The 13,528-nt window shown below is 50.3% G+C and overlaps 1 protein-coding gene across 1 annotated transcript in view; it reads left to right on the top strand.

Moving 5' to 3' along the window:
• nrxn3a (neurexin 3a) overlaps positions 1-13,528 on the top strand; it is a 280,401-nt gene that overhangs the window by 127,327 nt on the left and 139,546 nt on the right. The window contains exon 4 of the mRNA XM_071207179.1: positions 8,863-9,024. Coding sequence (XP_071063280.1) covers positions 8,863-9,024 — 162 coding nt within the window. The remainder of the gene's footprint in view (positions 1-8,862; positions 9,025-13,528) is intronic.

Below are 13,528 nucleotides of genomic sequence, written 5' to 3'. Positions count from 1 at the left end.
GCAGATCATGTTTAACAGATGTATTCAGCCATGGATGAGGGGACAGGCAGGAGACGCGGGACATGAAGATACAAGGCGAGGCCGTGAGAGAGCAGGGGGGGTGGAGAGGAGGCTGGACGGAAAAAACCCTTATAAATAAGAAACTAGACTAAGCGACCTCGAGCGAGTAACTACCGCTGGTGTTGAAACAACAATCTGGGATGAATGACTGGAGAACAGACGTAGTTATAGTCAGGCTGATGAGAGAAAGGGCAGCAGTTGTGCAGCAGGTCTGCATGGCCTCACGCTCAGGTCAGGGAAACAGGCGGCTGGGGAATCATCGAGGCCATGGAGGGCCTGGAGAGTGCTTGAGGATTGCTGAAGACTGATAAATCAGGCTCTGATACACTGATGGGACTCTAACAGGTTGAGTAACTCAGCGACCCTGGGGGGGAAACTGCAGACTGCAGGCACGAGGAGGGCAGATCAGCACCAGATCCTGACCAGTCTCTGTGAGGGCAGCTTTAACCAGGACTGACATGGAACTGAATTATATCATGATGATTAAGATAGACGGGAAGATGGATACTTTATCGATCTCAAACTGGGAATTTCTCTCAAAGGTCGCTGCATTTCTTCTAGTATCAGGAGCAGTGTGCACACGCGCGGGCCACAAACCTCACACAAGATTATCATGTTGGCCTGGGTAGGAGCCGCATTTAAGTTGATTTTGTTTTGATTTATTTGGAACCTTTATTAATGTATTTTTCTGTTTCAGTGAGAGGTGTGGAAATATCGCGTCGCGATGAAAGCAGTTACTAAAATAATATCCAGGGGATGCATGCAGAGCTGTGATTGGCTGAGATAAGTCCGGCCGTGCGTCACGCCTCCGCCGTTCCCGGAAATGTATCCACGGAGGAGCCGTGGAGGAACCATCAGTGTCTCCTCGGTTAGAGCTCCTCCAGAGAGCCTCCTCGATGCTCGGTCCTCGGTGTGCATTTAGAGAAATGAGATGTCCTTCAACATGGCGCGCTGAAATCCATTTCCGGGTCACTACCGGAGGACCGAGGAGTCGAGGAGGGGAAATTAGAGAATTGAGAAGCCTTCAGTGTTCAACATGAGAAGCATTGTGCTTAACCTACCATACAAGCTCAGGGAGAGATGGCGCAGCAAAGCTTACGCACTGCAAGAGGAGCGCAGTGGTAGAGTAAGGATTTTAGACCTTGTCTATTTCATTGAAAGGCAAGCTCGCATAGCAGCAGACCCAGTTTCTGGTGACCTTCAAGACCAGTCAGCTGCCAAAGTCGCAGATCTCAAAGGCGTATGGTAAATGGACTGTACTTATATAGCGCACACAAAACTAGGGCCACCAGGGTGGGTGGAGGGGTCTAGAGGACGGGTTTGGACTGACAGCCCAGGAGCACAGCGGAGGACCCGGAAGGGATCTCGGGCGGACGGCCCGGGGGCAAGGCAGAGTCCGCAGTGGGGGTCTCAGTCGGACGACCCGGGGGCAAGGCAGAAGCTGAGAAGGGGGACTCGGGCGGACGGCCCGGGGTCAAGGCAGAGTCCATGGTGGGGGTCTCGGGCGGACGGCCCGGGGGCAAGGCAGAGTCCATGGAGGGGGTCTCGGGCGGACGGCCCGGGGGCAAGGCAGAGTCCATGGAGGGGGTCTCGGGCGGACGGCCCGGGGGCAAGGCAGAGTCCATAGAGGGGGTCTCGGCCGGGGGGCAAGGCAGAGTTCATAAAGGGGCGAAGGCCACAGCGGGCGAACTCAGGGGGCCGAGCATGAGGGCGAAGGCAGCGGCTGGAAGAGTCAGGGGACCGGGCCCGAGGGCCAGGGCCGCGGCCGGGAAAGTCAGGGTGCCGGGCTCGAGAGCAAAGACCGCAGCACTCAGGGGGCCGGGCTCGAGGGCGAAGACCGCGGCTCTCAGGGGGCTGACCCCAGCGGAACCTCCAACGGCACAGAACATAGGGTTGGCAGGACCCCCGGCAGAAGAGTCGTCGGTGGGACCCCCAACGGGACAGGACATAGGGTTGGCAGGACCCCCAGCGGAACCTCCAACGGCACAGGACATAGGGTTGGCAGGACCCCCGGCAGAATAGTAGTCGGCGGGGCCTCCAACAGCACAGGACAGAGGGTTGGCAGGACCCCCGGCAGAAGAGAAGTCGGCGGGACCCCCAACGGCACAGGACATAGGGTTGGCAGGACCACCGGCAGAAGAGTAGTCGGCGGGGCCTCCAACGGCACAGGACAGAGGGTTGGCAGGACCCCCGGCAGAAGAGTAGTCGGCGGGAACCCAACGGGACAGGACATGGAGTTGGCAGGACCCCCAGCGGAACCTCCAACGGCACTTGAGTAGGGACTTGAGAGGGCACGCGAGATGGAACTCGAGAGGGAACTCGAGAGGTGACTCGAGAGAGAACTCGAGAGGGGACTAGAGAGGGGACTAGAGAGGGTACTTGAGAGGTGACTTGAGAGGGGACTCGAGAGGGAACTTGAGCGGGGACTCGAGAGGGAACTTGAGATGTGGCTTGAGAGGTGACTGGAGTGAGGACTCGAGAGGGGACTCGAGAGGGGACTCGAGAAGAGAATCGAGAGGGGACTTGAGAAGGAACTTGAGAGGAGACTTGAGACGGTCGGTTCGCCGACAGGACACGGGGTGCTGGCGTCGGCCGGAGAGCCAACAGGAGACGAGGGGCTGGAGTCGGCAGGTGGGCTGGAGTCGGCAGGTGGGCTGGAGTCGGCAGGTGGGCTGGAGTCGTCAGGTACGCCGACTGGACACGGGGAGCTGGCGTCGGCCGGAGAGCCAGTACTGGAGCCGAAACCATGGCTGCTGGGGCCGGTTCTGGAGCCGGAACCATGGCCGTTGGGCACGGAATAGAAACCTGGACTCTGGCTGTGTGAGCCAGGTAATGGAGCACGGAGGCATGGCGGTGTGGGCCGGTACTGGTGCACACATACATGACTTTGTTGGCCGGTTCTGGAGCCTGAACCATGGCTGCTGGGGCTGGAACCATGGCTGCTGGGACCAGAACTGGGGCAGGAACCATGGCTGCTGGGACCAGAACTGAGGCTGGAACCATGGCTGCTGGGGCCAGGACTGAGGCTGGAACCATGGCTGCTGGGGCCAGGACTGAGGCTGGAACCATGGCTGTGGGGCCAGAACTGGGACCGGAACCATGGCTGCTGGGGCCAGGACTGAGGCTGGAACCATGGCTGCTGGGGCCAGGACTGAGGCTGGAACCATGGCTGTGGGGCCAGAACTGGGACCGGAACCATGGCTGCTGGGGCCAGGACTGAGGCTGGAACCATGGCTGCAGGGGCCAGGACTGAGGCTGGAACCATGGCTGCTGGGGTCAGGACTGAGGCTGGAACCATGGCTGCTGGAGCCAGAACTCGGGAATCACACACAGAGAGGAAGTCCAAAATCCAGCCAGGTAAGAACTTTACTAAGCATGGTTTCTCAATAGCCATCTGGTGCGCCTCTGCCAGAGCAGCCTCTCTCTGCTGAACACCGGATGCTCCCCTCCACCTATCAGAAAAGCCAGCCAAAGAAAAGGAAACACTTAGTAATTCCAGCTCAAATGGTTCTATTTCGTATAAGGCTTCACCCTCTAAGGCTATCGCTATTGGGTAATCCCACTGCACGTGTGCAGCACTGACAGACTTAATCCACGCCCACCTATGACGTGGGCCCCACCTACGGACTCACTTCTGTATAAATAGGAAGTAGTCCCTACAATCTGCTCCCACTTTTCTTCAGCACTCCGTTGCAGAAGCACTGCACAGGCACAAGCTCTTTTCAGAGATGTTTACTAGAAAGCAAACATTTCCCCCTGGCCCCATTCTCCCTCTCCTCCGGACGGGGGAGACAGGGCGGGGCTCGGTGTTAGCCGACAGATGAGTTACGACCGGCTGTGGCTGGCTCGCTCCAGGGAGGAAGCGGCTTTACACAGACGATACAGGTGAGTCCTGCCGGGGATTGGAGCACGCAAACGCGGCACTCAGCCGGCTAGTCCAGGAGTCCTATTCTGTGGACCAAGCCCTTGATTATTGGATCCGAGTGGCGGGCAGCAGTCAGGCGACTCCTTCCCCTCCATGCCTCCACACACCGTTCATTCCTCAAGCGGGTTTGTGCGTGAACGCGCCTCATTGTCCGGTTTACGAGCCTTCTCCTAAACGGCGACATGATGAGAGCCGCTGTGCAATACAGCGTGTGGAGGTGCAAGAGCCGGCTGTAACCTGTCAGTCAGCAGGCAGCAGGGCTCGTGGCGCAAGCCAGCTGTATTTAACCGGCGGTTATTAGACAGCAGGGCTTGACGTTTAAACCTGATGCTCCTAACCTGTTGGTTAGCAGGCAGCACGGTTTTTTTCCTCTGTCCCAGATGTGCCTACTACACACGGTCGTAATGAGCCCAGGGCTGTTATTACGCAATGTGTGAATAGCACTGCACACACCTCCGCTCATTCCTCACATGTTTGAGCGTGAACGCGCCTCAATGTCCAGTTTACGAGCCTTCTCCTAAACAGAGACAGGATGAGAGCTGGTGTGAGATGCAGCGTGTGGAGGCCCCCTCGCAGCTTTTCGGTCCGGGCCCCTCTTGGGTTGCTTCACGGGCAACGGCGGCGAGGGCTCTGACGTGGCTCGTCACCATGACAACCACAGCACATCCAGAGCATGTTGCGCGCTCTCAGAATATTACTCAGAGTGGCGGCGCGTGTGTTCGATGGACAGATGAATAATAATAATAAGCAGCAAGGCCCACCGGGTAAGCCGGCTGCCCCTAACCTGTCGGTTATAGGCAGCATGGCTCGCTGCATAAATAGGCTGTCTTTAAAACCTATTGGTTTTTAGGCAGCTCAGTTTTTCTCCTCTGTCCCAAACCTACCTCCTACACACGGTAATGAGCCCACGAGTGCCATTATGACAGTGAGGACAGCACTGCACACAGCTCCGCTCATCCCTTAGGGGTGTTGAGCGTGAACGCACCTCGGTGTCCAGTTTAACACTGTAAGCAATTGCTGTCATTTTACAGCAAATTTTCAACACTAATCTACTGGCAGCCCCCTATAACCAGAATGTTTCTGTGAATTATTTAATTTGTTACAGTAATGAGCTGAAATTGTTCAACAGTATGAATACTGTATAATTTCAGTGTATTGCTGGCGTCTCTGCTGCCAGTATTTTACTGTTAATTAAAAAAGTACAGCAGTATACTGTATTTTATTTTTACAGTAAGAGGCTGTAAAGTCATTTCACAGTATGAGTACTGTGTTATTACAGTGAAGTGCAGGCGTCTGTGAAGAGACTGCCGGCACTTTACTGTTATTTGACAGGAAAATGTGTTACAGTGGACATAATGAGGGCCTGTGTGAGGTGCAGCGTCTGGAGGGCTCTGGCGTGGCTCGTCAGCATGACAACCACAGCACATCCAGAGCAGGTTGGCGCGCTGAGTGGCGGTGCGTGTGTTCAATGGACAGATGGAAGATAATATGCAGCAAGGCTCCCCGGTTAAGCCGGCTGACAATAGCCTATTGGTTACTTGGCAGCATGGCTCGCTGCCTAAGCCGGCTGGGTTTGTTAACTTATCGGTTAATAAAACAGCAGGGCTTACTATTCAATCCGTCTACCTTTAAACTTTTTAGGTTTAGGCAGCACGGATTTTTCTTCTGTCTCAGACGTACCTTCTACCCACGGTCGTAATAAGCCCACGGAGGGCCATTATTACGCATTGTGTGGACAGCACTGCACACACCTCCGCTCATGCCTTAGTGATGTTGAGCGTGAATGCGCGGTTTACGAGTCTTCTCCTAAACGGCGACATATTGAGAGCCTGTGTGAAATGCAGCGTGTGGAGGGCTCTGGCGTGGTTTGCCACCAACCACAGCACATCCAGAGAATGTACACCCGACGCTATCAGAGTACTGGATGGTATTCAGGGTGGCGGCGCGTGTGTCTGATGGACAGATGGATGAGCAGGCGGATGGGCGGAGGATAGTCTCTGCAGTTCGCCTCTCCCCCCCGCAGTTCTACGGGATACAGGGAACCCTGTCATCCCGGGAACAGTGTCTCGCGCTCCGTGCAGAGTGGCAGGAACTCTTGTTAAAAGAAAGCTTTTTTCCAGGGTTCCTCATGGGGAAGAAAATCAGGGTTTTTTACTCCCGGTATTTTCTGGTCCCGAAGGAGACGGGGCGGGGGGAATGAGACCCATCCTCGATCTGTCAGTGTCCAACAAGAGAATGGCCTTTTCCCATACTGACAATCAAACAGGTGCTGGAGTGTGTTCACCAGGGAGACTGGTTCACATCCATAATCCTGAAGGATGCATTCCTCCACGTAACCATCATCCCGAAACACAGCAATTTCCTGCGTTTCTCATTCCTGGCTCCACGCACTTTTTCAAAGTGGGTGGAGACGGTTGGAGCAGCTACTCAGAATGGGGATGAGTGTTATTTTACCTGGACGACCGGCTGTGGCTGGCTCGCTCCAGGGAGGAAGCGGTTTTTCAGACGGTACAGCTCGTATCTCATCTGTCAAACCTGGGTTTCATTATCAACTGGAAGAAGAGCTGTCCTCGTCCCTCCCAGGTTATCTTTTTAACTGGGAGTGGAATTAAACTCAGCCCGCATGAGAGCGCGACTCTCACAGCGGAGAGGGGAGAAAGTGACAGCTCTCCTCCGGCGTGTCACCGCCCGCGGGGCGGTGACACCCCTCTCCGTGATGTAGCTGTTAGACATGATATCAGCTGGTCACGTGGTGATTCCCCTGGGTCTCCTTCATAGTGAGGAGACTCCAGAGGTGGTCTATGCCAGGCGCCGCTGGAAGCAGGTCCAGTACATGGCGGATCTGTTCTGGCATAGATGGACACAGGAATACCTTCTGCTGCTCCAAGAGAGACAGAAATGGAACACAGTGAGGAAAAATGTTAGCGTTGGAGATGTCGTCCTGGTAGTTGACCCAACTGCTCCACGGGGGTCGTGGCCATTAGGCAGAGTACTGGAGACCAAGCCTGATGCAAGAGGTCTGACCCGTACAGTGAAGCTCCAGGCGAAAACCTCCATTATCGATAGGCCCATAGCTAAACTGTGCCGCCTCCAGGAGAAGAAATAATAAAGGTCTTCTTTCAACATCAATAAGGGATGTAATGTATATACTTTATTTTTCTAAATTCATTATTTGTTGGTCGTTTTACAGCTCCCTTTATTGTTGGGGTAATTTGAGTAATTGATTCTGGTGTGTAGGAGAAACTTTTAGATTTTGGCCACTACAGCCTGTCATCAAGTTATTCCCAAAGTTCCTCAGAGTGTATTTTGCCAATCAAGAAGCCAGAACAAATTGTTCACATTTAAATACTCTTACTTTCACTCATATGTGAGAATAGGCGCTGTATTGCCCATCTGCTGTTAAGAAGAGCAGCTCTGCAACATTAGTAGGTTGCTGCTGTACAAGTTTGAACGAGTATGCTTACAGTTAATCTGCCTTGATCATGAAGCCACTCCACAACTTTCTTTAAATGTGTTTTTTCTATCTGGACGCTTTTAGGAAATAAATGACAAACCTTATCAGATTGTTTTCCCAATCCTTTTAACCTTGCTTCCTGTTTCCAGCTTTTAACTTGACTGTAAGTAAGTAGAGATTAAAAGAATAACATGACCCATTGCTTTACTAACATGTGTACCAACCCCTTGCTTTTTTATTATTTGGTTTTAATTAACTTTCATGTATTTTTTTCAATTGTATAATTTTGTTTTTTACCTACCCGCCTCTCTGCAAAGCAAACATGCATTGGACGCGCTATCGTAAACACTCTCCATTTCATGGTAGATATTGCTTTATGTCATTTTTGGTTTGCTGTGTGCTTCTTCCCTTCCTCTCTTCAGACTTCAGTATATCAGGTTACAATTCCTAAAACAAATCCTGTTTTTATTTCCTTCCTTTGCTGTTTGCTTTCCTCATCTTGTCATTCACCTGGCCGTCCACTGATGTTTTAAATCTATCCCTCTGCTCAAGTCACATATGACTTTGCTTCTTCAGGGTTTTAACTAATCTGCTTCACTCCAGATGTTCCTTTTACATGCAATGTTGAGCATATTACACCCAGAATAAAAAGGAAGACCTGTGCACTATATGTGCATGGCCTGACATGGACTGAATCCTCCATACACCAGACTCTCAATTCATTCCCACTCCTGAACAAGTGAAACTATGAGGCACCCGTGTTGCTTTAGAGAAATGGATGAATCCACCAGGGCACCAACACTGTTTTACCCATGGTCCTGTTCAGGAACAGACTGTGCAGAAGTCCATTGCCGTATATACTGGCCATCTGAATGTAGCAATGATGAAATAAAAGACAGTTCTTAGTTATGTACGTCGTTATGTCCACCTCTGCTGGTTAGACCCTAACTTTGGGTAGAAATCCTGTCACAGATGATACGTTTTTAGAACAGTTGATGTTTTCTCTGAATCATACAGTGTGTGTGTGTAATCTTCCCTTCTGTGTGACCTGCATGTTTGCATCTGTTGTGACTCCTCCCTCTTCTTGGGTTGGGTGTTTTTAATCATGTGTGTTTATTCTGTTAGCTTCTTGCCTCCCTCACATGTAGACATAACACAAGATACATCAACACAGCATGGTTTGTGCATTATTAGCAACACATGAAGATGTTACTGGAACTAACTTCGCCCATTTGATGTCTTTCTTTAGTGTTTCTACTAACCCTTCATACCTACACATGGTTCATATCCACACCAATGCAAATCAGCAGGTCTAAGACTCAAATTGCAAAACCATCTCAGTTCTAAGTTCTAAAAGATTTCTGTCCTGAAAATTCAAGTTCAAGTTGTATTTCCACATTCACTGTTCACTCCTCATCGTCAGGTGACCATATCAGTGGATGGGATTCTGACCACCACGGGTTACACCCAGGAAGACTACACCATGTTGGGCTCTGATGACTTCTTCTATGTGGGAGGAAGTCCCAGCACCGCAGACCTGCCGGGGTCTCCAGTCAGCAACAACTTCATGGGCTGTCTGAAGGAGGTACAGTATCTGCTTTATTGTTCACTGCAGTCTGAATGAGATGTGTTCCTGGCATGATCACTACATGCTCACAGCTCATATATTTCTTTATGCCGTCCTAGATGTTCCACTTCATTTACCAGATAGTCTCTAACTGTGCCTGTCTATGGTGGTACATGGCAGGTGCTGTACATGAGGGTTCATCAGCTCGTTTGGGATCATTCCCTTTCCCAGGGTCCTATGTTCCAGTGTGTCCAATTGGAAGCCTGAAACGGTGCTCCCCAGCTCAGTATTCGCTTAACTCATGCTTTTTCCCCTTGAGAAACATTAAGTCAACATAGTATTTGAACTCATCACTAAGTTGTTAGACACACACACACAATCTGAATTTCCAAATCAATTATATCATCAATAACTGTGTCAAATATGACCCACGGAAATATTCTTTTTTTATTTGCAGCAATAAAGGGTTTTGGGTTATGTGGATCAAACCCAACAAAAGCAGGAGTTTGAAATGATGAAATCATGATTATCCACCAAGTCACCTAGAGTCGGCGTCAGAACAAATGTTATTGGGGAGCATCAGGAAATGCAGGGTTGTGTAGTCCACCCTCCCACCCCCCTCTGACAACTTATCAAAAGATAAGGCAATCCGTTTTCCCCCAGAGATTCGACAACATTAATGACTAAAGAAACAGTATGTGTTCTTTTGCAGATGGTCTCTGTTGTATCAATCTCCAATCCAACATGTCGCCTCTCGCATCTGAGGGTTGAGACCTGCAGGGGGGCCAAACAGTCAGCAGCAAAAACAAACAAACTTCACTCTTTTCGAGTCACGGTTGTGATACATGGCGGAATTAAATGTATTTTCCTAATGATGAAAATACTTTTGAACTACCATTTGGTTGTGCTGGTCATTCCTGAGGTCATCTTTGGGACATAGCATTAGCTCTTATGCTAGCAGGTGAAACATTTTTGCTGCTCATAAATTGCGCCGGCTCCTCCAAAAATAGAATCTTGATAAATCTGGTTTTATATTATTGCGTCTCACTGCAATAGTAGTACGTAGTCAATGATTTATCTTAAAGCTCACCTATTATGCTATATTTGAACAATATATTATATAGGGCCATGTCTATACAAAACATGTCTCTGAAGTGTTTTGCTCAAAATACCAAACAGACCACCCATTGTAGCATGCCTCATACCCCTCTATTTCAGCCCTGTTAATAAAGTGCTGATTCTGGGTCTGGCCCTTTAAATGTAACCGAGCTGCTGCTGGCCACGCCCCTTTGGAGCTGCTGCTGGCCATGCCCCTCTGGAGCGTCCCCATGCAAGCAGTGATCTCTGTGAAGAGAAGGCTGTCTACCAGCAGAAACTCAGCTAAACACTGCCGTGATTAAACGCCATATTATGTTCCAAACCACATCAAGGATTATTTCTGAAACAGTATGGAGCTCAAACGCTTTCTCTCTTGGGGGGTTACCACAAGGACAGTACATTTTATATCCTGCTTCTTTACACATACTCTCTCCAGTACAGCGTTAGCTCTGAGTGTTAGCGATGCTTGCTAATGTAAACACAGACCATATTCCTTCCAAAACACGTTGCACATTGTTTCTTACTCAGCACATAGCTTGACATGTTTTTTTTTTCAGTGTTTACTGCTAGAACAGTGCCATTATATGTATATATATGTATATATATATATATATATATATATATAACACATTTACAAAGTCCCTCCTGTAGACATCCTGCTGAATACACAGACACACAGCTGAGGGAGGGGATCCAGCTAGCAACTGTATATGGGGACGATAGGTTGGGCCGTGGGCGGGACGTTGCCAGGATTTCAACGTAAAGCCAGCCCACATTTTAGTAATGTCATCATGACGCAGCAAATCTGAATCAGCAAATCAGGTTGTATTTTCTGACCCGTTGTGAGTCTCCTTACACACCGGGGACATATATTTATGTATAAAAGAGATAACAAAGTGCATTTTGCATGATAGGTGACTTTAAATTGAAGTTCATTTGCTATACAGTATTAGTAGTAAAACTGCAGGATTGGTTAAACCACATTCCACTTTCAATACCAGTCATTCCCCAATTAGGAATGTATTTGATCTGTATTTCCTTTCAGTGTCCCAGAAACTGACCTATTTTTAGGTTGTAGAGCTGATCTCCTTGTGCAGACAAGCACTTGTTATTTGTGAACACCTTTGAAGCAGTTGCTTTAGGCTGCTATCTTACACAGAGATAATGAATGTCTGAAAAAGGGACTCTTTTCTTAGCGGACTGGGATGCCGTTGTGAAGGAAGACTAGACCAACCAAGCATCATGTGACAGTAGATCTAGGGTTGTAACATGGTGGTTAATACAGGCATGCATGTTAGGATGTTCCTTGATGATGTTAAGAAAGAGAGGAAACAGAAATGTGCTTTGCGAATCCCCCTGTAATATTATGGCAAAAATAATGACATTACCAGCATGGTCTAATCATTGAGTTTCAACCCAAATCACTTCACATGTTTATACCTCTGTCTTGTTTGTAATAATCCGGTTTCAACTCAAAGCAAACCGTTGTCTTGTTTGGTCTTGATCAGACTTAAACTTCACAAGAGATGTAACTTAGTCAAAGTGAAAACCTTATCCTGTAGTTCCTCAGCAGCTCAGGCTGTATTCTGAATCCTCCTTTCAATCTGACTCCAATGTCATGCTTGGGGTTAGTTATTTTCTTTAGAAATAGTATGAACGCTGAATCACCTTGAGCAAGGCACCGGACAACCCCCTTCCCCCCCACTCCCATGCTCCCGGGCGCTGTGCAATAGCTGCCCACTGCTCCTCGTACTAGACTCCTGGTACTAGAATGGGTTAAAGCAGAGAACACATTGCACTGTGTGTGCTGTGTGCTCTGCATGTGTGACCATTAAAGAGGGTTATATCTCTCACAGGCTCCGCCCCCTACTGGACTCTATGGGTACTCTCTTACCCCGCAAGCATTCTCCCACTGAGACTTCTTTAGACGTAGCCGGCCCTGGGCGGGCCTACCTGAATGCGCACGCATCACACCGTATAAAAGGAGGCCTCGCCTCCTGACTATCATCCTTTTCTCTTCAGCGCGAGGGTGAATCCCGCCTCCTCCCTATTCGATGCACAGATTCCTTTCAAAACATTTAAAAATAAAGAAAAAGTTGATCTGTATCCAAGTCTAAGTGTCCTTTGTTTCCACAATGCTACACTTACACATGATGTCTGTACAGATTCCCCACTCGCCGCCCCAGCCATAGCTCCTGTAAGGGAGGAGGCTAGTGGGAGTGCGCAGATGAGAGTGATGAAACGTAAACAAAGCTATCGTAATGTTATACGGGTACAGAGGCATTATGGCCGGCATATTGCTGTTGGGGAACACACTAAGCCTGGGGTTAAGACTCCAATGAATGCAGGTTACCAGAGTTGCATTATGGCAGCGCCCGCACTCATAGAAGAGTGGCGGTGCATTCAGGGACCTTAGTAGACCGCACTACTCCTATGAGGACTCCGATTAATGATGTTCACTGTAAGGGTGAAAACAGCATTTTGAGGGAGCGCGCGCTCACACATGAGCGTGCGGCGGTGCGTCCTAAGTAAATAATCGGCCCTTTCTGTGTCGACCCTCCATGGGCGAATCTTCCCTTCACGGGGAGTTTTGCGGCGGGACGGGTCCCCAGAGAGTACCACAGCTTTAGAGCGGAAGTGGATCTGTTTGCCAGCCGGCGAAACAGCCACTGTGCCCTGTGGTTCTCCGTGGCTCGGAGCGACGACCCACCCTTGGGGGTGGACGCGTTTGCACACGAGCCATGGCCAAGGAAGCTGCTATACGCCTTTCCACTGCTGCGTCTCATTCTCCCTCTCCTGGGGAGAGTGAGGCGAGAACGTCTGTCAGTCATCCTAGTGGCTCCGGATCGCGTTGGGGCGCCGTGGTACTCAGAGATGACACAGATGAAGGTGGGCCAGCCCTGGGCGGTTCCCCAGTTCTGGGGGGCGATGTCTCAAGAGGCAGGTGCAATCGGGGCGTTACCCACTCTCGGCCGTCCTCTCCAGGCTTGGCTCCTGAGAGGGACAGGTTGAGACAGGGTGGATTGTCTGACAGCGTTATTCAGTCTATCCAGGCAGCTAGAGCTGGATCCACCACAGCCTGTTACAGGCCGAAGTTGCTGGGATTCCAGCGATGGTGTGAGGAGCGGAGAATAGAGCCCCTATCTTGTGAGTTAGGCTCTATTTTATCCTTCTTACAGTTACTGGTGGACAGAGGGCTTGCGCATTCAACAGTGAAGGTGTATGCAGCAGCCATCTCGTCCGGCCATGAGGGATTTGGCGGCAGGTCAGCCTTTAGTCAACCACTGATGTCACGGTTTTTACAGGGTGTCAGGAGGCTGCGCCCAGTAGTGCACACCTCCACCCCGCAGTGGGACCTGCCCCTAGTGCTCGAGGCTCTGGCCTCGGGGCCGTTTGAGCCTCTGGAGCTCTCCTCTCTGAAAGC

The sequence above is a fragment of the Pseudochaenichthys georgianus genome, chromosome 22 (genome assembly GCF_902827115.2).
Source record: "Pseudochaenichthys georgianus chromosome 22, fPseGeo1.2, whole genome shotgun sequence".
NCBI lineage: Eukaryota > Metazoa > Chordata > Actinopteri > Perciformes > Channichthyidae > Pseudochaenichthys > Pseudochaenichthys georgianus.
The sequence above is the reverse complement of the archived record's forward strand: the minus strand, read 5'-3'. Positions and strand labels throughout refer to the sequence as shown.